The sequence below is a fragment of the Aureococcus anophagefferens genome (assembly GCF_000186865.1).
Source record: "Aureococcus anophagefferens unplaced genomic scaffold AURANscaffold_6, whole genome shotgun sequence".
Lineage (NCBI taxonomy): Eukaryota > Pelagophyceae > Pelagomonadales > Pelagomonadaceae > Aureococcus > Aureococcus anophagefferens.
In genome coordinates this window covers 219,945-242,658 of record NW_008705566.1, presented here as the reverse complement: position 1 = coordinate 242,658, position 22,714 = coordinate 219,945, and the positions used below count along the sequence as shown (strand labels likewise).

Genomic DNA, 22,714 nt, shown 5'->3' with positions numbered 1-22,714 from the left:
ATCGTGCCCATGCGCGACGAGGAGAAGAAGAAGGTCGAGCTCCAGCTGAAAGAGTGGCGCGAGCTCTATCCGTGGTTGTATTGGGATCCGGAGAACATGCAGATGAAGTGCAAGACGTGCACGGAGGCGGACGTAAGCGCGGGGATTGCCCGTACGACGTGGGTCGAGAAGGGCACGTCGACACGACGCAAGACGACGCTCGAGAACCACGACAACTCCAAGACCCACAGCGACGCCGTGGACACCCTCAAGGCCAAGGGCTCCATGGATACCTTCGTCGGCCAGGGCATCGCCGAGGGCCAGGGCATCGCCGAGGGCCAGGGCATCGCCGAGGGCCAGGACATCGCCAAGGTCGACATGCGCGTCATCAAGGGCTGGGCCCAGCTCGAGGCGGCCTACTACCTCGCCACGAACGCGGATGCGGCGTACAAGATGTCCGGTCTGTGCTCCTCCATGGAGCGCACCGCGGCCATGCTCGACGCCACGGTCAACGTCAACCCGACGCTCCGCCACGAGCACTCGGCGAAGGAGCTCTTCGACTTGTTCGAGGGCGACCTGGGCGCCCAGTTCCTCGCCATCCTCGCCAAGTCGCCCGTCATCGGCGCCGGAATCGACGAATCGACGGACGTGAGCGACAACGAGAACGCCGTCATCTACGTGTACTACGTCCACAACGGCGAGGCGGCCTGCAAGTACTTCAAGCTCACGCGCCTCAAGTCGACGAAGGCCGCGGACATCAAGCGCACGTTCTGCGACATCCTCGAGAAGGCCGGGCTCCTGGAGAAGCTCATCTGCTTCGGGAGCGACGGCGCGTCGGTGATGCTCGGCAAGAACGCGGGCGTCGCGGCGCAGCTCGGCGCCGACGTCCGCGTATGGTCGGCGCTCATCCGAATCCACTGCATCTGCCACAAGCTCGCCCTGGCGGCAAACGAGGCCGCAGACCTCGCGAGCTACTGGGAGGTGGTGGAGGACGTGCTCAAGGGCACCTACAACATCTTCGCACACTCGTCCAAGCGCAAGGAGGAGTTCGCGGAGCTCCAGAAGGCCAACGACGAGAGCGGCAAGATCCTCCGCTCGTGCGCCACGCGCTGGCTCGGGCGCAGCGACGCGCTGGCGAGCGTCGTCAAGTCCCTCGTGAGCATCATCGACTACGTCGCCGAGCTCTCCGCGATGTCGCCGGCGACGCGCAAGCAGGCGCTCGGGCGGTCCGACGAGGAGCCCGAGTCCCACGGCCGCCTCTCGATCGACGAGCTGCACACCTACTTCCTTGACTTCAAGCTCCTCGCGTCCCTGCACTTCCTGACGGACCTCGTCGGCCACCTCGGCACCCTGTCGAAGGCGTTCCAGAAGCCGACGCTCGGCATCAAGGATATGATGGAGACCCTGGACGCGACGCGGCGCCAGATCAAGGCCCAGTACCTGTCGCCGGACACGTTCACGTGGGGGGACTCCGCGGCGCAGTTCCTCGCGCGCGTTCCGAACCTCAACGGCGAGGAACCGGGCTCGTTCAAGCTCGGCAAGCACGCGATCCAGGTCACCGCGGACCAGCGCGACGCCTTCTACTACTTCGTCCGCGACTACACGAAGAACGTCCTCGACGCTCTCGAGGAGCGGATCCCGGACGAGCCCCTGCTGCGCGGCCTCGTCGAGATCTTCGACCCGTCGAAATTTGAGGTCGCGACGCGCGGCGGCGACGGCACGGCGCTGGCGATCTACGGGGCCAAGGCGATCGACCTCGTCGGCGCACACTTCGCCCAGGGCCGCAGCGGCGGCGACGGCAGCGTCGACGACCCGAACTTCCTCGACGCGGCGGCGCTGGGGCGCGAGTACCTCGCGTTCAAGGCCGACGAGTTCTACCGCTGGCGGGGCCTGGACATGGACGCGGTCCTCAAGTGCCTCGTCACGCAGTGCAAGGACAAGTACCCGAACCTCTGGCTCCTCGGGAACGTCGTCCTCGTCCTCGTCGTCACGAACGCGGCGTGCGAGGGCGGCTTCTCGCTGATGAAGCTGACCAAGGGCGACCTGCAGGGCAAGATGGGCACGGACACGCTCAACGCGCGCATGTTCGTGAAGCTCCACGGGCCGGCGCTCGACGACGACGACGGCGTCAAGGCCCTGCTCATGCGCGTCGGCAAGAAATTCTGGGTCGAAACGAAGCGCGTGCCCGGGCGCGCGGCGAGCGGCGTCGCGGCGGCCAAGGCCAAGGCCGCCAACAACGAGAAGAAGCGCAAGGCCGCTGAAATCGCGCTCGACGTCAAGACGGCGGCCCACAACGAAGCCATCGCGGCGTCGGGCGCCGCCGACGCCCGGCGCGAGACGTTCAACGCGCAGCACGGCCTCACGCACTACTCGAACCCGGTGATGCCGGAGCTCGGCCCCGCCCTCGTGGGCTGCCGCATCGCCAAGATCGACGACGACGGCGTCTGGGACCTGGGCAAGGTCGTCAACTACAAGAAGAAGGACACGCTGGCCTCGGACGGCACGACCGTGCTCAAGACCAAGTTTTCCTACGAGCTCAAGCTGACCAAGCACAACCTCGTCATGACCAAGGTCAAGTTCCGCGAGAGCGGCTACGGCACGGACTGGGTCGCGTTCGCTAAGCAGTAATAAAAACTATTAGCAGCCCGCGGGTTTTGGCGAGTGCCCAGTCATCCGTCCGTTTTGGCGAGCCCAACGACTTACCCCGGGGCCCGACGACTTACCCTACGACTTACAATCGGCGCCAACGACTTAAAAACGGGTTACTTTTTTCGTTACGTCGAACCCCGGCGGGGGGGCAAGTTCTTTGGTTGGCGGCAACGAGCTGGCTGCGCCGAGCATGGAGGCCTGAACCAGAGCATGGAGGCCTCAACCAGAGCTCACAGGGTGAACATGGGAAGGCTTTCGTAGCGCTCGTGTGAGTGTCTCCAGGCGCACGAATGGACAGGATCGCGGCGACGGCGGCGAAGATCGCCGCTCTCAAGGATGCGCTCCGCGGCGCGACCAACGCGCAGTCGACGTCGTCGGCCGGCGGCCTCGAGGACGCGGACGCCGACGACCTGGCTTCGCTGGAGCGGCTGCGCGAGGAGGCGACGCGCGCGTGCATGAAGGAGATGGAGGACCACCTCGTCGCCTTCCTGAAGGACATGAGCCGCGGGACGATAGCGCCGTCCTACGAGGAGTGGGTCACGTTCCTCCACCCGGAGAACTCGAAGCGCGCGCCGGACGGCGCGATCACGCTCGACGCGCGGTTCTACGTCGACCGGTCCGACCACCGCCGGCTCTGGAACCGCATGCAGCCGCAGAGCCCCGTCGCGCCGCGCGAGCCGCCGCCGAAGCCGCCGAGCCCCGAGCCGGCGGTCGTCGCCGCGCCGGCGGTCGTCGCCGCGGCGGCGCCGCCGCCGGACGACGCGGAGCTCCGACGGCAGCTCGCCGAGCTCCAGCAGCTCCAGCAGCAGCTCATCCAATTGCACGCGCTCCGGCAGCAGCAGCAGATGCAGCAGTTTCCGCCGCCGCAGCAGCAACCGTTCCCGCCGCAGCCCGGCTTCGCGCCGCCGCCGCAGCAGCAGCAGCGGCCGCCGCAAATGCAGCAGCAGCAGCAACAGGGTTTCATGCCTCAGCAGATGCAACAGCCGGGCATGCAGCACATGCCGCACCCGGGCATGCAGCAAATGCCGCAGCCTGGCATGCAGCACATGCCGCAGCCGGGGATGCAGCAGATGCAACAGCAGCGAATGCCGCAGCATGGCATGCAGCACATGCCGCAGCAGCGAATGCCGCAGCCGGGCATGCAGCAGATGCCGCAGCAGCCTGGCATGCAGCGGATGCCGCAGCCGGGCGTGCAGCAGCAGTACCCGCCCGTCGCGTACCAGGCGCCGGGCCAGCCCCAGGCGCACGGGTACTCGCCGCAGCACTACGGCCAGCAGCCCCCCCAGCAACAGTTTTACGGGACGCCGGCCTCGCCGCTTCCAGGGATGGCGCCGGCGATGGCGCCGCCGCCGCCGTCGACGATGTCGCCGTCGATGCGGGCGGCCGCGCCCGCCGAGGACCCCTTCGCCGGCCTGTAACACGTGGTTACTCGTACAACACGCGCGCCATGTAACACGTCGTTACAACACGCGCGCCATGGCCAGCCCGAGGAACGTGCTGACCGCGTAGCCGAGCGTGCCGACGCAGATGGCCGGCGGGATCGCGCCGTCCCAGCCCTTGGCCGCGCAGAGCGCGGCGGCCGTCGCGGGCCCGCCGATGCACGCGTTGGAGGCGATGCAGAGCGTCGCGACGGGGACGCGGAGGAGCCCGCGGCCGACGAACCCGAGCGCGAGCGCGTGGCCCGAGTAGAGGCAGACGAGGAAGCCGAGGAGCGGGGGGCCCGCGCCGAGGAGCACCGCGCCCGCCGCGCCGCCCGCCGCGCCGGCGCCCGCGAAGAAGAGGTAGAGGAGCAGCTCCGAGAGCACGTTCGCCGACGCGTTGAGCGTCGCGCGCGCGTCGCTCCGCGCCGCCGGGGGCAGCGCCGCCGCGAGGGCGAGGCTCACGAGCGTCGCGCAGGGCAGGGGCGCGGCCGGCGCGAGCCGCTCGGCGACGCCGAGGACGCCGAGCGCGACGCCGAGCGCCGAGAGGAGCGACCCGGCGTCGACGTCCGCCCGCCGCCCGGCCCGCGCGTCCCCCGCCGCCGCGGGCGACGGATCCCGGTCGCCGGCGAGCCAGGAGCACAGCGGAAAATAAGCGAGGGCCATGACGTTGTCCGCCGCGAGCGCGACCGACTGCGCGACGGCGCCCGTCTTCAGCGTCGCCGCGACGGCGCAGAAGTTCACCCCGCCCCCGATGTTCTTCGCCGTCAGCGCGGCGACGGCGCCGACGGCGTCGGCGCGGCCCAGCGCCGCGGCGACGGCCGGCAGGAAGAGCGCGGCCGACGCGAACGCCGCCGCGGTCGTCGCGGCGGCGCCGGCCGAAAACGCGAGGACGTAGTCGCGCGACGCCTTCGCGAGCTCGCGCACGTCCGCGTCGAGCAGCAGCAGCGGCGTCGCGAGCTTCACGGCCGCGTCGCGGACCAGCGCCACGGCCCTCGCGTCGCCGGGGAGCGCTCCGCAGGAGCTCGCGAAGAACGTGATCGCCATCGCCGCCACCGGCCCGCCGAGCGCTCGTCCGGCGCGCGTCCGCAGGCCCGCGGAGCGGCCGAGCACGGCGGCGCCCACGAGGGACGCGCTCAAGCCGACGTGGTCCGTCGGCGCCAGCAAAGCGTCCAGTGCGGTCGATGATGGCCGCGGTCGTGGCAGGCTGCGCGGCGGCGTCCGCCGCAGCGACAGGCTGCGCGGCGGCGTCTGCCGCAGCGGCAGGCTGCGCGGCAGTGCCAGCGCGTGTGCGCGCGGCAGGCAGAGCGCGCAGAGGGCACAAAGCAATGGCATACGCGAGCACGCTTGTGAAAAACTCGACGCCATAATCATTCCAGCGTAGGCGGCCTCTTGTGAGCTTCAACCAACTTCAAGAAGGTTTGCATGTTGCTGTTGTCCTAGGGCAGCCTCGACCATCGATTCCGCGCAGCTTGTGCCCTTGGCTGCGCGCGCGCCGCCTCCGCCATGGCCGACGCGGCCTCGGGCGCCGCCCCGGCCCCGGATCGCTCGCTCCCGGCGCCCGCCGATGCGCCGCGCCGCGCCCGGCGGCGCCGGTCCCTGTCCAACGCGCCGCGCAAGGAGAGCCAGTGGCAGGCGGCGCTGAGCGCGCACAAGCAGGCCTCGGACCACCGGCGCGAGTCGTTCCGGACGACGCCGGACGAGGCCCACGCGCACCAGGGCGTGTCGCGGGCTCGCGTCCAGTTCGTCTCCGCCACGGGCGCCGCCGCGCCGCCCGAGGTCGTCAAGCGCGCCATCGCGGAAGCCACGTCCGACGTCTCCGTCGAGCGCATCATGGAGCGCCTCGGCTTCACGCTCACGGAGGAGCCGCCCGAGGACGACGACGACGCCGCGTCGTCCGCCGCCGCCGCGCCGTCCGCCGCCGCCGCGTCGTCCGCCGCCGCCGCGCCGTCCGCCGCCGCCGCGCCGGAGGAGGACGGCGCGCGGGCGCCCGCCGTCGTCGTGAGCGACCCCGAGCTCGAGCGCGGCGCCGACGGCGCCGCCGTCGGCGCCGTGCTCGAGATCCCGCTGCCCGGCGCGGGCGAGCGGCGCATCGCCGTCGGCCCGCAGCACGGCGACCTCTTCCACGACGCTTGCGCGAGCCGGCGCGTGTCCTACGGGGGCCTCGCGGGCCGGGCCTGCGTCGTCGCGGGGGGCTCCGTCTTCTACGTGCCGCGGCCGCTGTTCGTCGGCGCGGACGGCTTCGCCTTCTGCGCGCGGCGCTCGCCCGACGACGCCTGGTCCGAGCCCGAGGCCGTGTCCATCGTCGTCGACCCCGTCGGCGCGCCGCCGCCGCCGCCGGACCGCGTCTACGTCGACGGCGCCGTCGACTTCGACGAGTTCCTCAGCAGCCACGCGCTCTCCCCCGCGGACCTCGAGCGCCTCGCGACGCTGCCCGACTCGCGCCAGAGCAAGCTCCTGCCCCAGGACGCGCTCGCCAAGGCGCGCGCCAAGTCCAAGGCGAAGCGCCAGCCGGCCTACAGTCCCGCGGGCTTCCTCGTCGACGACGCGGGCGACGACGGCGCGCTCGACGAGTGCCGCGTGTTTCCCACGTTTCGCGCGCGGGGGCTCGCGTAATAGGAACGCGGCCACGAACAAGATTAGCTAGATCGCGCGCCGGCCCGCGGGTCCGAGGCCGCAGAGGAACTCGAGGAAGCACGGGACGACGTCGGCGACCATCTTCGTCGGGATGAGCAAAAAGCCGGGCACGAGCACCGTGGACCAGCCCTTCTCGACGCCGTCGAGCGCCGCCGCCGCGACCTGCGTCGTCGTGTAGTTGAGCCCCATGCCGTCGACGAGCTGGAAGAGGTACGGGATCTTCGCGTGCGACGCCGCGCCCGCCTTCCCGGGCGCCTGTGTGGAATTCAAATCTTCAACCCGACTTCAATGTGCGCATATGCGACCGTTTCGATGCAAGCTCTTCGGCTGTGCTTCGAGAACTCAACGAGAGCAATCGATTCGTCCAAAAATCAGCCGAATCGACTTCGATTTGACCGAGATAGAGAGGTTTGAAGTTTTGCTGGACGCGTCCATTCCACTGGTTGATTTCCACACAGCCGGGCGCGTCGGAGAAGTAGGACGTGCCGCTGATCTCCGCCGCGTTGAGGTGCGTGACGCCGATGCCGAGCTGCTTCAGGTCCTGGGCGAGCATGCGCGAGAAGCCGCGCATGGCCCAGCGCGCCGTCGCGTAGCCGACGGCGCCGCGGAAGCCGACCTCGGACGCCGCGGACGTCACGTTGACGACGTGGCAGTCCGTCGCGCGCGCGACCATCGTCGGCACGAGGAGGCTCGTCATCGTGAACGCGGCCTGGTAGGGGCAGGCCATCATGCCGTAGGCCTCCTCGGGCGTCGTCTCCTCGACGTGCTTCCACGCGCCCGCGCCGGCGTTGTTGACGAGCACGTCGACGGGCGGCAAATTTTTGAGCAAGGCGCGGACGTCGTCGGGCTTCGTCACGTCGCAGGGGGCGACGACGGCCTCGAAGGAGCCGTGGGTCGCGTCGCCCGCGCAGAGCTTCGCGGCGGCCTCGAGCGCGGCCTTCGTCCGCGACGCGAGCACGACCTTGGCCGCGCCGCGCTTCGCGGCCTCGCGCGCGAGGGCGAGGCCCAGGCCCGAGGACGAGCCCGTCACGAGCACGGTCTTCCCGCGGAGTTTCGTAGCTTTGGTCTGCTCCGCGAGCAGCGCGTAGAGGACGCCGGGCACGATCACTAGCGCGACGAAGGTCATCCACTCGCAGGTGCGCATGGAGTAGATGAGCCCCACGGCCGTGGCTGCCGAGATGGCGACCTGCGTGTTGACCATCTCTGGTGTTGGCTGCGGTGCGACGCGATGGATGTGATGGATGTGCGGCGGCCTGCTACCGAGCTCCACAGCCGATTTGGCGAGCGACAACATTGAAGTTAAATTGAAGCACTTATGCGCACGATGTACACGTAGTCGCGCCCTGCGGCGCTGCCTGGCTGTAATCTCTCCTAGCCTAGTAGCACTTATGCGCGCGATGTACATGTAGACGCGCCCTGCGGCGCTGCCTGGCTGCTAGCCTCCCGCACCATGCTACGATGGCTGCCCATCGTCCTCCTAGCCGCACACGCCACAGCGGAGTCAGCGACGCGAACATTGGCGGCGCGCTACGACGCGCCGGCCTGCCGGTCGGCCATGCGCCGGATGCTCGACCCGACGGGCGCCTTCGCGGGCAGCCGCTGGGCGATGCTATCCCCCAATTGGGTGCAGCAGGACGGCGCGCTCTACAACGGGACCATCCTCTACGTCCGCAACCAGAAGGTCGGCAGCGAGATGATCATGTCGTCGGCGCGCCACAGCCCCCTGGGCCCGCAGAAGCCGCTCGACTACGCGGGCCGGTTCCCGCGCGGCGACGTGCCGTCGCTGAGCTACGCGACGCCCGCGGCGCTGCCCGCGGACTTCTTCGTCTTCTCGATCGTCGGCGAGCCGGGAACGGTCGCCGCCAAGGCCTACCTCCAGATCAGCCGGCGCCGCACGCGGCCGCAGAAGCTCGAGCCGACCGTCGAGGCGGACGGCGGCCTCGGCGCGTACCGCGGGATCCCCTGCGACGCCGCGGGCGCGACGCGCCGCTTCAAGACCTTCCTCCAGGAGCTGGCCAACGGCACGGACCTCGGCCGCGAGGCCTTCCACGCCTGGCCCCAGGCGCTCAAGCTCGCGGTCGTCGCGCCGCGCGGCGGGCGCCGCTTCGACGCGCTCGGGCGGCTGGAGCGCGTCGGCGAGGACCTCGCCGAGGTCCGCGCGGCCGTGGGCGCCGCGAGCCCGCCGGGCCACGACCGCCACGTCCTCGGCCGCCACCACCACACGACCGCGGGCCTCGCGTGCGCGCGGCCGGACCTCGGCGACGGCGACGTGCGCCGCCTGCTCTGCGACCTCTACGCCGCGGACTACGCCTGCTTCGGCTACGCCGGCTGCGAGGCGCCGCGGTTAGGCGCCCCCTAGTCGAAGGCGCCCGTGCAGCCCCAGATGTTGGGCTCGTTGTAGTCGAACATGTGGATCCACGCGTTCGCGGCGAACTTCGTGCCCTCGACGACGGGGAGCGCCGCGTGGCGCGTCCGCGGGTCCTGGGCCGTCGGGTCGTCGGACGTCACGGAGGGCCAGAGCAGCGCGGACCCGCGCTTGGGCGCGATCTTCACCGTCTTCCCCGACGGCCGCTTGACCATGGGGAACTCCGTCTCGCCGCCCTTCTCGACGTCGCTAAAGTACATGAAGAAGGTGTAGATGCGCGGCCCGCAGGCCAGGGCGTTGTCGCCGCGGGACATGTCGTGGTGCGCGCGGTACTGCTGGCCGTGGGTGTAGCGGAGGACCTGGAACGACTCGTAGTTCTCTTTCGGCACGCCGGTCACCTCCTCGATGCGCGCCATGACGGCCCGCGTGGCCCGGTTCGACTCGCAGGCGCCCGTGCACCAGGCGTTCTCCGACGTGCGGCTCGTGGAGACGACCTTCTGCTGCTCGCCGTACTTGTCGACGGCGCCCTGGTCCGTCGATCGCGAGAACTGGTTGTTCACGGTGCCGAGGATCTCCGCGCCCTCGGCCTCGGAGAAGAAGTCGTCGAAGGTCGCGATCCAGGGGCCGTCGGCGACGTCGTCGCCGTCCGGGTCGCCGCCGGGCCGGCTGTGGATCGTCACGTTGAACTGCGGCCACGCGGCCGCGAGGTTCTCGTAGAGCGCGTCGACGCCGCCGGGCAGCAGGCCCGGCACCTGGCGCACGTTGAGCCGGCTCCGCGGGCACCGGAGCTCCGGGTCCCGCAGGTGGCACGACTCGCAGGACCGGCTGCACTTCATGACCATCCAGCCGGGCGCGTTCGTGCACTCGCCGCGCGACGCGCGCCCCGCGCACGACGGGTGCGTGTCCGCGCAGTCCTCGGTCGACGCGTAGCGCCGGACGCTGTTCTCGTCAATGGTGAACGTGGGCCGGTTCGGCATGACCTTGAAGGACGTGAGCGTCGCGCCGCTCGCGGAGGACGCGACGCGGAAGACGTGGTCCTCGAACGTCGAGATCTTCATGCGCTCGCCCGGCTCCATGCCGAAGAGCTTCGTGCCCTCGCCCCGGGCGTCCCGCGTCTTCCCGCCGCTCTCCCAGAGCACGTCGACGGACCCGCCGGCGCCGTAGGCGTGCGCGATCGTGATCTCGACGCCGCCGGACGCCGTCGCGTCCATCGCCGCCGCGGGGTTCCGCACGACGCCCCGCCAGCGCTTCGCCGGGTCGTCGAAGACGCCGGAGACGTTGTGGCTCGTCAGGGCCGCCACAGCGTTCCCGGACGCGTCGACCGCCGCACCGGCCTCGCGTCTGCAGTGGCCGCAGGAGTAGGGGCAGGTCGCCGTCATGTAGGCGGCGTTCTTGTCGCACTCGCCCTTGTAGGACCACTCCTGGCAGTTGTTGTGGCCGTCGGTGCATCGCCAGCCGTCCTCGACCGCAGCTGTCAGTGCGACGAGGGCCAGGAGCGGCGCGCACACGCGCGCGGCGAAGCCCATCTCGCACCTCCCGCAAGCCGGGCTTTGCTCCGCCAGTGGCGCCGGCGGCGCACTTGCGCCCTGATTGGCTGGAGGCCGCCACTCGACATCGGCGGCGGCCTGCGCAGCTCGTTCTCGGCGGCGTCGACACCGATTCGGGTGCGGTTTTCGGTGGCCCCGCGGCGCATCAGTCCTAGGAGGTCGGCCAAAGCTTATTTGTTACCGAGCGACGCGCGCGCGCGGCCACCGCGGCCGCGCCAGGTGCTCGGATTTGATGATTTCGAGTCGATTCGGGGTCATCGAGTCGCCCGAGGCAGCTTTGCCCGTCCCTTGGTCGTTTTAGGACGCTCAGTACATAGACCGAGCTGACCGGACCGCCAGACGACCATCGGGGCTGTTTTCGAGTCCACGGCTGCGCGTTCGAGGCTTCCCGAGCGAAACGCCGACACGCTCTCGAACGCTGTAAAAACGCCGACGGAGCCCGCGACGCGGGACCACTTGTGCAGTGCGACGATGGGCTTACCATGGGTCACGTTCGCCGCCTCTGTGGCGTCTGACATTCCCGAACTCGCGCAAAACCTTGGATCCATGGGCTATAACTCGCAAATCGACCACTTTTGAGCCGATTCCGGACGCGCGCGACCGCATCGAGCGCCGACTTTTGCGCGTGGTTGTCGTCGCAACATGTCCGGGGCGCGCACACGAAGAAGAACGGCTGGAATCTATGCCATAGCGGCTGCAAAAGGTCTCGAAATCAGCTCACATGCTCTCTGAGGCGCTCGGAGAGCGTCGGAGCTGTTTCGCCGGGCTAATTTTGTCAAATCTGAGCACCAGTCGCTCCCAGCCCTCGGCAGCGAGGAGGGCGCCCCATGGGGCCACCAGGGCGCTGTTAGGTAGCCACAAGGGAGCCCTCTCGCGTCCGGGCTCGCGCGGGGCGTGGGTGTTCGGTAGTCGATGGCTGGGAGCGCGGCGGCGATGGGTCGATTTCTGGACGTGGTGGGCTCGAAAAAGGCCGGTTTGGGGGCGAGGAGTCGAACGCAGGGCGCCCACGACGCTGCACTCGACGGGCATCGCGTTCGGAGCTCGACGCGCGGTCGTAGTCGTCGCGACGCGCGCGCGAATGCTGAGCCTGGCACCAGGGCGATATCGGCGCTTTTGGGCCCATGCCGTCGAGGCCATGAAGGCGTCGCAGTAACGTGTCTGACACCTTGGCCGAGTCGTAGGGGTCCGCGCGCCAGCCGCTGTAGCTCGTACAGCCTCGGAGAAGCCTCTCTCGACGTACACAAGCGCGTCTCGATACAGCGTTCGCGCCAGCGCGCCGAGGTCGCGAGCGCGTGCGAAAACCGGTTCCCGGGTCCGTCCAACGGTCCACGCAGTTCCGTCCACACATAAACCAAGCAGCGATGACCAAGGGACGGGCAAGGTAGCCTCTGGTCGCGCTGTGACCCCGTGGACCATCGCCATCGACCGCCGTCGCAGCCTGTGCCAGCCGATTTTCGCGTGCGCGCGGCGGCGCGCGTCAAACCAAGTCGATGGACCATCGCGTAGGGTGTGTGTGACGAACAGCATGGCTTTGAAGCGACCAAATCGGTGCGGAAGTCGCTGAGTTCTGGTGCGCCCATCGGCCGATGTCTAGTGGCAGTGGCGAGGCGCAAGTGGGCGCCCCTGCGTGCGCGGCGGGGTGGTCGATTAAACTGCAGGGAAATGGCCTACGGCCGCCTACCCCAGCCGTCACACCCACGTCGCGCCCAAAACCAAGGGGCGTATCCAATGCCATCGATGGTGGCGCGCGCCATGACCACGGAGTTGTACGCCGCGGCAGCCCCGCGGAGACGAGGCCCGCGCGGTGGAATTTGGTCGACGCCAGAACCACCTCCGATGGGGGCACCGACGGTCAGGCTTGCGCCTAGGGGTCATGGAAGGCCACTCCGACCACCAGAACGGGCTGCCGTGCGTCGGAAGCTTGGCCTCAGAGGTCGCCGTTCCTGGCCCGCGCGTACGTGTTTGGTACTCAAGCCCGGCCAGCGAAACGGCTAGCCATTCGTCCCAATCCGAGCGCTTGTTTTTGTCACGTATAGCCACCGGGCGTCCCTGGCCGCAAACCAATCCCCGGCAGTTTGGACGGGGAGCGCGTCGGCCATCGGACGCCGTCGCCGGAGCAAAGCCCGGCTTCTCCCGCCGCGGCTTTGGTTTGCGTGACGACAACGAGTCGCTCGAGCACCGCTCGCCGCGCCGCTCGCGGGCGAAAGGCGCGCGACGCCTCGCGCAGCAAAAGACGTTTACAGGGCCGGGGCGCCTAGTTGATCACGCCGCCCTCGTCGTCGTCGTCGTCGTCGTCGCCGTCGTCGTCCTCGAGGAACATGGCGCGGTAGACGTCGTTCTGCGCGGAGCGGCGCGTGGCGACGATGCGGTACCCCTCCTCGACGCAGGACTGGTCGAGGGTGTCGGCCTCGTCGTCGTGGGCGAGCGCGCGCGCCTCCGTGTACTGGCTGAGGAACGCGTCGATGACGAAGGCCGAGAAGACGTTGAAGAAGATGAGGACGCCGACGACGTAGAAGGAGACGAAGAAGTAGTAGCCCGCGCCCTTGGCGCCGGAGACGTCGTTGAGCGCCTCGACGAACTCCGTGTAGGGCCCGCCGGACGTGACCATGGCGAAGAGCGGCAGGAAGCCCATCGCGAAGTCGTTGAAGTTGAGCACGTCGTAGTGGCTGTCGAGGTAGTCGGAGCCCTCGAGCGCGCCGTTGCCGTCGTAGACGAGCCCCCCGAAGAGTTGGACGCCGGCGCCGGACCAGAGCGCGCCGGCGCAGAAGAGGACGCCGACGACGCCCGTGGACGCGGGGACGATCTTCGCGACGCACTCGCAGATGAGGCGGAAGCGGTCGACCTGGTTCAGGACCGTGAGGAGCCGGCCGAGGCGCAGGATGGTCAGGCGGTGGAGCACGTCCCGCGACACGTCGACGAAGGGCAGCGCCCAGAAGACCGCCGCGCCGAAGAGCACGACCGTCACCGTCGCGTCGAAGCGGTTCGACGTGTGGAGCCAGAACTCGTCGAAGGGCTCGACGGCGAGCTGGGCCGCCAGCAGCGCCGCGTAGGCGATGGAGAAGAGCATCTCCACGACGGCGAAGGCCTCCTCGCCGCCGGGCGTCAGCGTGTCCGCGAGGTCGAGGTACGACGAGAGGAAGACGACGGCCGTGTTGAGGAGCAGGACGGCCATGGAGACGCGGGGGAAGAGGGGCGATCTCACGAAGGCCTCGAGCCGGGCGTACTCCTCCGACGCGGCGACGTCCGGCCGGTTTCGCTGGAGCCACGTCGTCGTCCGCACCTTGACGAACGAGTACTGCAGGATGTCGCAGACGTCGTAGAACTCGGCCTTGGAGATCGCGCCGGACTTGTCGTCGTCCATGATGGAGAAGAAGAAGGCGACCTCGCCCGCTTCCACGCGGGGCACGCGCTCCACGTCGTTCGTGTGCTCGACGAGCTTCTCGAAGGCGTCGCGCGAGATCTGCGGGCTCCCGTCGTCGCCCTTGGCGTCCGCGAGGAGCTTGAACGCCTCGTTGAGGCCCCGGGCGCGGTTCCGGTTCGCCTCGATGACCCGGCCCTTGACGAAGTCCGAGTACTCGTTGTAGACGACGGCGAGGATCAGGTTCAGGAAGATGAAGACCGCGAGCAGCACGTAGATGAAGAAGAAGAGGCCGAAGGTCCGCCGGTAGGTGAAGGACGGCAGCATCTGGTCCGGGAAGTTCGCCGTCGTCGACACGAAGAACATGGTGTAGATCGACGTCCCTAAACTGTCGAAGCCGTCGTTGACGTCGACGCCCTCGCGGTTCTCGAAGTCGAGGTCGTCGAACGTGATCGCCGCGAGCCACCCGGAGATGCCCACGCACAGCGCCAGCAGCGCCGACACGTTGAAGAACGCGGGCAGCAGCGCGACGACGGCCTCGAAGGACTCGTAGATCGCCGTCACGTTCACCGCGAGCAGCGCGACGCGCAGGTACGGCGCGAAGCGGAAGGCCGGGTGCGATCCGAAGCCGACCTCCGCGACGAGGAAGAGCACGCAGTCCGCGGCGTAGGCCGCCGTCGCCGCGGCGCGGGCGCGGAAGCGCGCGCCGTCCCGGAAGCCGAACGCCGCCTCCATGCCGACGAGCGTCGCGAGGTACCCGACGCACGCGAACTCGGCCAGGAGCGTCGCGCCGACGGGCAGGTAGTCCGTGCCCGACAGGTAGACGCGGCCCGGCGCGGCGCAGAGCGCGCGCGCGTCCTCCCAGGCGAAGACGTCCGACCGGCGCTCGAGGCACCAGAGCGGGATCTCGACGAAGCTCACGACCGTGAGCAGGAGCACGCAGATGAGGCGCTCCGGGTGCACCATGTTCTCGTAGCGCACGTAGAGCTCGCGGTGCTCGAGGCGCTTCTTGAGCATGCCCACGGGGTCGAAGACGCCGATCATCGCGTCCTCGACGAACCACGCCGCGCGCGCCTCCTTCTTCATCTGCGCGTCGCCGCCGTCGGCGGCGGGCGCCGGCGAGTAGCGGAAGTTCTTCATCTGGAGCAGCGAGCTCGCGACGTTGCGGAACGGGTTCGGACTCCGCGTGTTCTCGTCCGCCTCCTGCGGCGCGTCCAGCGACGCCGTGAAAGACGTCTCGCGAAAGGAGCTGATGACATTGTAGGCGATGGACGGCCGCGGCGCCATCGTCGGAAAGGGGGGTTCCGAGGACCGCGCGGGCGTGGAGAAGCGGCTCGCGAGGCAGCACGGCGCGGGCGGATCCGCGCGGAGTGGCTGGGAGAGAAGCACTCGCAAAATGCCACTGGAGATAGAACATGGCTTGCTTGAAGCGGTTCAACAATAGCCCGAGCAGCCCGAGTCTCACGATGGTCGGCTCTCGAGAGCGTTCGTTCATCGACCAAACTGCGCGCTATCACGCTTCGGGCGGCGATCTCGATGCGCTAGTTGACGTGACATTAGACGGGGATGGCGGTGTGCGCATCGAGGATGCATCACATGGACCGACGCGCCTGTTTTTTGCAGCGCGAGAGGGCTGGTTCTCGGCCCTATCTTGGCTTCTGGAACGCGGCGCCGACGTCCACTTGGGTTACCCAAGCCTCGGCTTGACGCCACTGCACACCGCCGCTCATTGGGGCCATTCTGACACAGCAGTCCTGCTGCTCGACGCGGGCGCGCGGGTCAACGATCGCGCGGGGACAAGCGACACCGCGCTGCACTTCGCAGCCCGGCGCAATAATTCCAAGATGTGCAAGCTTCTCCTGAGTCGCGGCGCGTCGCTGGACGCGCGCAACAACGACGGCGACGACCCCGAGGCCCGCGCGCGAGCCTACGACCACACGACCACGGCCGACTTCCTCGCCGCCGTCCGCGCCGCGGGCGGCTGGCTCCCCTACGTCAACGCCCCGCGCAAGGAGCTCCTCGCCCTCCGCCGGCGCCTCCCGGCCCTCCGCGAGCGCGGCCGCGCGGCGCCGTCGTCGAGCGTCCGCGCGCACGAGCGGCTCTTCCTCCGCAAGGACGTCCCCGACGACATCTTTTCGCTCGTCCTCACGTTCTGGCACAGCGCCCGCGACGACTAAGGCTTTACTTCCTCTTCAGGGCGGCTACGAGGGCCGTCTTCCGCAGGGCGGATCCCCAGAGCCCCTTGGCCTTGGTCGAGCCGCGGGCCTCGGCGGCGCGGGCCTTTTGGACGTGGAGCACGCGGCCCTTCGCGTGGTCGTCCGCGGCGAGGATGAGCTCGAGCTGGTCGCCCGTGAGGAGGGCGCAGTCCGTCTCGACGACCTTGCCCTCGTCGCGCACCGTCGCCTTGGTGACGACGTCGCCCGGGCGGACGTTGAGCCGCGCGTCGGTGACGGCCGAGACCGTCGGCGGCCACTTGTCCGGCGCGAACGCGACGCCGACGGGCCCGGACGCGAGGTGCGCGAGGCAGTGCTCGTCGGCGCCACCGACCTCGCTCTCGCGCTTCGCGAAGCCCGACAGCGAGAACCGCGCGGACCCGAGCCCGCGCTTCTTCGCCGCCGCCGCCGCGGCCGTCTCCGACTTGGGCCGCGTGTCCTCCTCGGCGAGCCGCGCGGACCCCCGCGCCGCCGTCGAGAAGGACTTGACCATGCGCCGGTCCCCGGAGCCGTCGCTGGAGAACGACTCCGCGCGGCGCCGGGCCGCGTCCGCGACGGCGGCCTCGTCGACCTCGTCGACCTCCGCGAGCCGCAGGGCCTCGAGGAGCGCCGACCGGTCGGCCTCCGAGGGCTGGTCGTCGCTCGACGCCGTCGACCGCAGGGCGCCCGCGAGGTAGTCCTCGAGCAGGCCCGTGCGCTTCTCCAGCTCCTTCCGCGACAGCGACGCGCCGAAGCGCGACTTCGCGTAGGACGGCGGGAAGGCGCCGCGCGGCGCCAGCACCCGCTCCACGGTCTTCTGGGCGTCGCGCAGCTTGCTGAACTTGACGAAGTCGCTCTGCAGGAACCGCCGCTCCTCGGCGTCGGCCGCGGACGAGATGACGATGCGGTAGAGCGGGTGGCTGTCGTCGTCCTTCCGCAGGATGGTCAAAGTCGCCGACTCGTCGAGCCACCAGCAGGCGTCCTCCTCGCTGAACCGCGCCAGCGCGGCCATGGGCGGGAAGCGCGCGCGGGGGCTGCCTCTAGCTGTTCCGTCGCATGCCGTCGAGGTCGCAGGCCGATATTGCAGCCGAAAACTCGAAAAGCGCGCAATTGGCCGAGAATCCCGATCGCGCCGTGCGTGGGCAGCCTCGGGAAGCCAACACCATGGGCGCCGCGCGTCAGCAGGCCGCGATCCGCATGCCCCGGGGTCCTCGCGAGGCGCAGCGCTCCGCCGCCGCGGCGTCGGCCGACAAGCTCCTCGCCTCCGGTCAGATAACTCCGGAACAGCACGCCGTCCTCATCGAGAGCGACGCGCGCCACCGCTTCGAGACGAGGATCAACGTCGACAGCCTCGACACCGTCGACCGCGACCGCGCCGCCGTGGCGCCGCCGTCGCCCGCGGCCTCCATCGCGTTGAAGAAGGCCTATCGCCTCTACATCACGAGTGCGATCGGGCTCCACGAGTACGAGGAGATCGCGCGGGGCGACGCGCTCTGGCGCTGCGAGCAGGAGCGCGACCGGCTCGACGCCGAGGCGCCCCAAGCCGAGGACGACCAGCGCTGCGCGTTCTTCGCGGACGGCTGCGTCTTCGGCCGCGGCCGCGAGCGGCGGGGCGGCGACGGCCGCGTCTTCGGCCGCGGCCGCGAGCGGCGGGGCACGTGGGCGCCGGAGCCCATCCTCGCGGCCGTCGACGCGCCCGTCGACGCCGCCGAGTGGGATCTCGAACGCACGCTGTGCCACCCGGAGACCTCGCGGCTCCTCGAGGACTTCGTCGAGCGCGAGCACGCGAAAGAGTTACTGGACTTTGTGCGCGCGCTCGCGGAGCTCCGGCGGTGCTGCGACGAGGCCGAGCGCGTGCCCCACGAGAGCGCCAAGCGGTTCTTCGATGAGTTCCTCGACCCGGAGTCGGATCGCTCCGTGAACGTGTCGAGCCGGCGCGTCGCCGCGGCGAGGGCCGCGCTGCGGGACGCCACGCCCGTGTCCCTTGTCGACCTCGAGGGCGCGTCGGACGACATCAAGCGGGAGGTCTTGTTCGACATCTTCACGCGCTTCCAGCGGTCCGACGCCTGGCGCGAGTGGGCGACGCCGCGCCGCGACCGGCGGGGGAGCTGGTCGTAACTGTTAATTCGAACCGAATTCATCGCGAGGACGCGAGGCACGCGGCGCGGCCGTGCTCGTACCAGTAGAAGTGGTACTTCGCGTCGATGAGCGCCGAGATGAGCGAGCCTTTGTCGCAGATGCCGCCGACGCCCTCAGGCCCGTGGGCGTGGAAGTCGGCGTGGCCCTCCAAGAACAGCGGCAGCACGACGTCGACGAGGCTGAGCGCGTCGCAGCGAGCCTTGGGGTCGTCGCGCGCGGCCGTCGCGAGGGCGAGGTGGTTGGGCATGTAGAGGTGGCGCTCGCTCTCCTGGCGCCCGAGCCGGCAGCTCTTCTCATTCGTGACCGAGCCGTGGACGTCGCAGGCGAAGCGCGCGCCGCCGACCGCGGCGCGGTCGCGGACGAGGCGGTTGAGGCACGTCACGAGCAGGCGCCGCACGTGCTTGCGCCGGAGGCCGAAGCGCTTGCTCGACCCGTAGTAGCGCGCGCCGAGCGCGCGGACCTTGGCGACGTACTCGGCCTCGTAGAGCGAGTGGCCCACGTCTTCCCACCTATCCTTGATCGGCGAGCCCGCGTACGCCTCGCAGCCGGAAACGTCGCGGTACCGCCACTTGTACCAGGCCGTGCCGACGGGGCCCTCGTAGCGGTCCGCGGCCTTGGCCTTCGTCCGCTTCTTCTTGAGCGCGCGCCGGAGCGTCTTCGTCGACGCCTCGACGAAGGCCTCGAGGTCCGCGACGAAGGTTTCGCGGCCGAGCGGCGCGCCGTCCGCGTCCGCGACCGCCCAGCGGGCCCCGTCCCAGTCGATCGCGGCGTGCGCGCGGAGCAGGGCGACGCCGGCCTGGGCGGCCATGAGGCCGTGGTTCAGCGCCTGGGGCTCGCCGAGGCAGTCGATCGGCGTGTGGCCGTGGTGCTCGGCCCAGCGCGCCCGGCGGCCGTCGCTCGAAAAGTCCGGCACGTAGACCACGACGCCCGGCGACGCCACCTTGGTCCGCTCCGGGTCGCCCGTGAGGAAGCCGTCGTGGAGGAACGCGGCGACGGCGCCCGCGAGGCTCGCCGCCGTGCCGCGGGCGCCCGCGACGGCCGCCTGCTCCGCGGCGAGCGCGACGGCCTCCGCGACGTGGCCGCCCTGGTAGCTGTCGAACTCGGGCGTCGTCCCCTTGATCACGAAGGGCCAGCCGCGCATGGATTTCTCCTCGACGGTTCCGTACATGTCGACGAACGTGCCGTTGAGGAGCAGCGCCAGGTCCATCATCTCGTCGTAGGCCGCGGCGCGCGCCGCGGCGCCGACGACGCCGGACTCGAGGAGCTGCGCGAGCGCGACGACGGCCAGGGCGAGATTCCGCGGGCCCTTCGCCCGCGTGTCGGCGTAGGCGACGACCTTATTCGTGAACGACGTGCGCCGCGCCGCGCAGTGGGCGACGAGGCGGTCGACGTCGGGCTGCACCTCGGCGAGGGCCTGGGCCGCGTCCCAGCCATCGAAGGAGCCGCTGATGGCCGCGAGGCGCAGCGAGTCGTCGGCGCCGGCCAGGACGATGGACAGGCCAGCCAGAATGATGCGAGGGGCCGCCATATTCAAGAGGGTACAAACCAGCATAACCCGACGACGCCAATGTTGCAGTACACCATTACCGCGACGGCGCCTCGTGCTTCTTGGGCTTGCAGCCCCTCTTCTCGTTGTACGTGCAGTGGTGCTTTTTGTCGCACTCCTCCTCGTTCTTGAGCGTGCAGTCGGACATGCACGCGTGCGAACCGAAGACCCACTTGCACCGCTCTTTCTTGTTGCACTTCTTCTCCTCCGCGAGCGCGGCCCGGCCGCAGCGGCCCTTGAGCTCGGGGGCCTTCGTCGTGGATGTGGCGCGCCGCGCGTCCTCCGGCGGCGGCGCGCGCCAGAACTCCTCCTTGTGCGCGGGCACGTAGCCGAGGCGCTGCGCGTGGCCCCGGTCCGCGAGGGCGCTGAAGAGGATGTCCACCTCGTCGTCGGGGATGCCCGGCAGGCACGGGTGGTTGTCGTCCCGGAGGACCGCGTTCGTCGCGCCGTACGCGTGGCCGACGTCGCGCTTCATCTGCGCCTTCAGCGTCGCCCGGACCTGCGACGCGCGACGGTCCTCGCCCGCGTTGCGTTTCGTCGAAAGGCGCCGTGCGGCGCACGCGGTCGAAGTCGACGAACGTCGGTCCCGCGTCGCCGGACCGGCGGCCGAGCGCGGCCCGGAACGCGTCGCGCCGCTCGCCGAGCACGGCCTCCTCCGTGGTCAGGCCGAAGGCGCGCTTCGGGGGCGCGACGAGCCCGCAGTACTCGTTGCAGACGAGGACGTCGACGTCGCGCGCCTTGAGGTCGAGCGCGCGCAGCACGTCGATCGCGTCCTCCTCGTAGGACCAGGGCCGGAACACGAAGTACGCGCGGAGGTCCTTGGCGAACTCGACCATGGCCAGGTTGTCGTTGCAGCCCGCGACCGACGGGGCCACGCCGAGCGCGTAGTAGCGCTCCGCGTCGTTGCCGTGGCACGACGGCCGCGCGACGTCGCCGAACGGGAGGCTCCGGAAGCCGCGGTCGGCGACGCTCGTGCGCTTCTGCGCCGCGATGTCCTCGATGTGCATCTCGGGCCCACGGACCTGCAGGAGGCCCGCGGTGATCGTCGCGTCCCAGCGGCAGGCCATGGCCTCGAAGACCTGGCGCAGGTACGAGTTGCCCATGAGCACGACGTTCGTCCGCGTCCGGTTCGCGCTCCGCCGGTGCGCGCGCGCCGCCGCGAGGTGGCCGCCGCGCGCGCCCACGAAGTCGCGCCAGGTGGCGTTCGTCGCCCTGTTCTGCACGTGGGCCCAGGCGTCCGCCGGCGGGCTGCGCGTGTCGTTCTGGCAATTGTAGCGGGCCTTCATGAGCCAGCACGACGCGCCGTACTCGTGCCGCGGCGCCGTGCGCACCCAGCCGCCCTGGTGGCCGAGGTTGACGCAGCCAACGCGGCAGGCCAGCAGGGCGACGACGGCCGCGGCTCGCATGCTATCCGCCTATCTCAAATCGATCGCGCAGCGCACGCCAGCAAGGCGACGCATTGTCAAGCACGCCAACAGCCTGGCAACAGTTTCAACATTGTCGGTGTGGAGGCGGAGACGCATACGGAGATTGAGACCAGTGATTTTAACATGAGACAGGAGGCTACCTAAAAAACAATACCCGACGGCATGCCGGATTTTTGGTGCCGGCGACCGGCGCCCACCCACCCACCTCCCGGCCAATCAGCGAGCTCCTTTTTCGTTGGTTGCCTTCAAGTTGCCGCGTCGCGCGCCGCTGGTTATCGCTGAATTGCCACACCGCGCGCGCGGGACCGCGCGGCGCCGCAGTTCGACCGGGAGTCGCCGGTGCCGCTGCAGGAGCCGCCACCGTGCAGCCGCGGGTCAGCCGACGAAAGCCGGGCGCGGCCCGACTCGACGAGGACACCGCCGTGGCCCATGGCACCTCCTCCCGGCTCCTGGCGCGGCGCGGGACGCGGGACGCGCGCGGCCTCCGCGCGCGCGCGCGCGCGCGTTACAAGTACCCTTTAAGTACACGTCGGGTTTTTAAAACCCGACCTCCGGGCCCACCCACCCACTGGGGGATGCCGTCGGATCTTTTGTCCGTGGTCGACTCTCGCATGAGACCAATTCTGGTAGTATCTGTTAGTCCTTGAACGGCAGGGTGAGTCTCCGGGCGGGATCTTCGGGTGCGCACCCCCTTCAATAACTAGTCCAACAGTGCCAACACTCACGCAGGAGCAGCGGAGCGCATGGGTCCGCAAAAAAAAATTGGTGGGCCTTCGACCCGCTAGGCCCGTATGAACCGCGCGCTTCGCTGCTGCGTCGCCGTCGCGTGCGCCGCCGCGGCGGCGGAGCGCGGCGGCTGCCGGCGCAAGCCCATGCTCTGGCTGCACGTGCACAACGCCGGCGGCACGTCCCTGCGGCTCCACGCCGAGGCGAACGGCGAGAAGCCGCTGGAGCCGGCGACGCACAACTGGAACCTCGCCTTCGACAAGGACCGGACCTGCCGCGAGAAGGCCGAGCTCCTGGCGGAGCAGCCCGAGGCGTCGTTCACGTTCGTCGAGCGGCCGCTCGAGCGGAGCGACGTCGGCTGCGCCGAGTTCGCGTACGGGCTGACGCTGCGGCGGCCGCTGGACACGGCGCGGTCCACGCTCCGGAACAACGACGTCGACGCCGCGGAGGTCGGCGCGCTCCTCGAGAAGGCGGCGGCGCGGGGCCTCGCGCCGCGCGACGCGGCGCTCGGCTTCGTCGGCGAGCGCTACGCGGCCCACGCGCTGGGCTACTTCGACAACTTCCTCGTGCGCACGCTCAACGGCGGCAAGGTCTTCCGGGAGGTGGCCGTCGGCGCGCTCAACGCCTCGCACGTCGACGTCGCGGCGCGCGTGCTCGAGGACCGCTTCGACGTCGTCCTGAAGCTCGAGGACTCGCTCGACGTGGGCCCGCTCGCGCGCGCGCGCGGCTGG

General features: G+C 69.9%; 6 protein-coding genes across 6 annotated transcripts in view; 2 read left to right on the top strand and 4 right to left on the bottom strand.

Moving 5' to 3' along the window:
- Positions 1 to 7,170: 7,170 nt before the first annotated feature.
- AURANDRAFT_6707 (hypothetical protein) lies at positions 7,171 to 7,491 on the bottom strand (the record flags this gene model as incomplete). The annotated part of the gene is made up of 1 exon (XM_009037137.1): positions 7,171 to 7,491. A coding segment is annotated over one exon (321 nt), but the record flags the coding sequence as incomplete, so codon positions are not given.
- Positions 7,492 to 9,092: 1,601 nt separating this feature from the next.
- AURANDRAFT_15704 (hypothetical protein) lies at positions 9,093 to 9,536 on the bottom strand (the record flags this gene model as incomplete). Its single annotated transcript, XM_009037193.1, has 1 exon — positions 9,093 to 9,536. A coding segment is annotated over one exon (444 nt), but the record flags the coding sequence as incomplete, so codon positions are not given.
- A 3,313-nt stretch (positions 9,537 to 12,849) lies between these two features.
- AURANDRAFT_24645 (hypothetical protein) lies at positions 12,850 to 14,919 on the bottom strand (the record flags this gene model as incomplete). The annotated part of the gene is made up of 1 exon (XM_009037192.1): positions 12,850 to 14,919. One exon carries the CDS (start codon positions 14,917 to 14,919, stop codon positions 12,850 to 12,852), a length of 2,070 nt encoding a protein of 689 aa, XP_009035440.1.
- Positions 14,920 to 15,647: 728 nt separating this feature from the next.
- Positions 15,648 to 15,863, top strand: AURANDRAFT_15998 (hypothetical protein; the record flags this gene model as incomplete). The annotated part of the gene is made up of 1 exon (XM_009037698.1): positions 15,648 to 15,863. A coding segment is annotated over one exon (216 nt), but the record flags the coding sequence as incomplete, so codon positions are not given.
- A 2,419-nt stretch (positions 15,864 to 18,282) lies between these two features.
- AURANDRAFT_62926 (hypothetical protein) lies at positions 18,283 to 21,236 on the bottom strand (the record flags this gene model as incomplete). The annotated part of the gene is made up of 3 exons (XM_009037191.1): positions 18,283 to 19,729; positions 19,872 to 20,329; positions 20,391 to 21,236. 3 exons carry the CDS (start codon positions 21,234 to 21,236, stop codon positions 18,283 to 18,285), a joined length of 2,751 nt encoding a protein of 916 aa, XP_009035439.1.
- Positions 21,237 to 22,048: 812 nt separating this feature from the next.
- AURANDRAFT_62925 (hypothetical protein) overlaps positions 22,049 to 22,714 on the top strand; it is a gene marked incomplete at both ends in the record, with an annotated part of 4,093 nt that continues 3,427 nt past the window's right edge. Inside the window, one exon of the mRNA XM_009037699.1 lies at positions 22,049 to 22,684. Within this exon, the coding sequence (XP_009035947.1) occupies positions 22,049 to 22,684 (636 nt within the window). The remainder of the gene's footprint in view (positions 22,685 to 22,714) is intronic.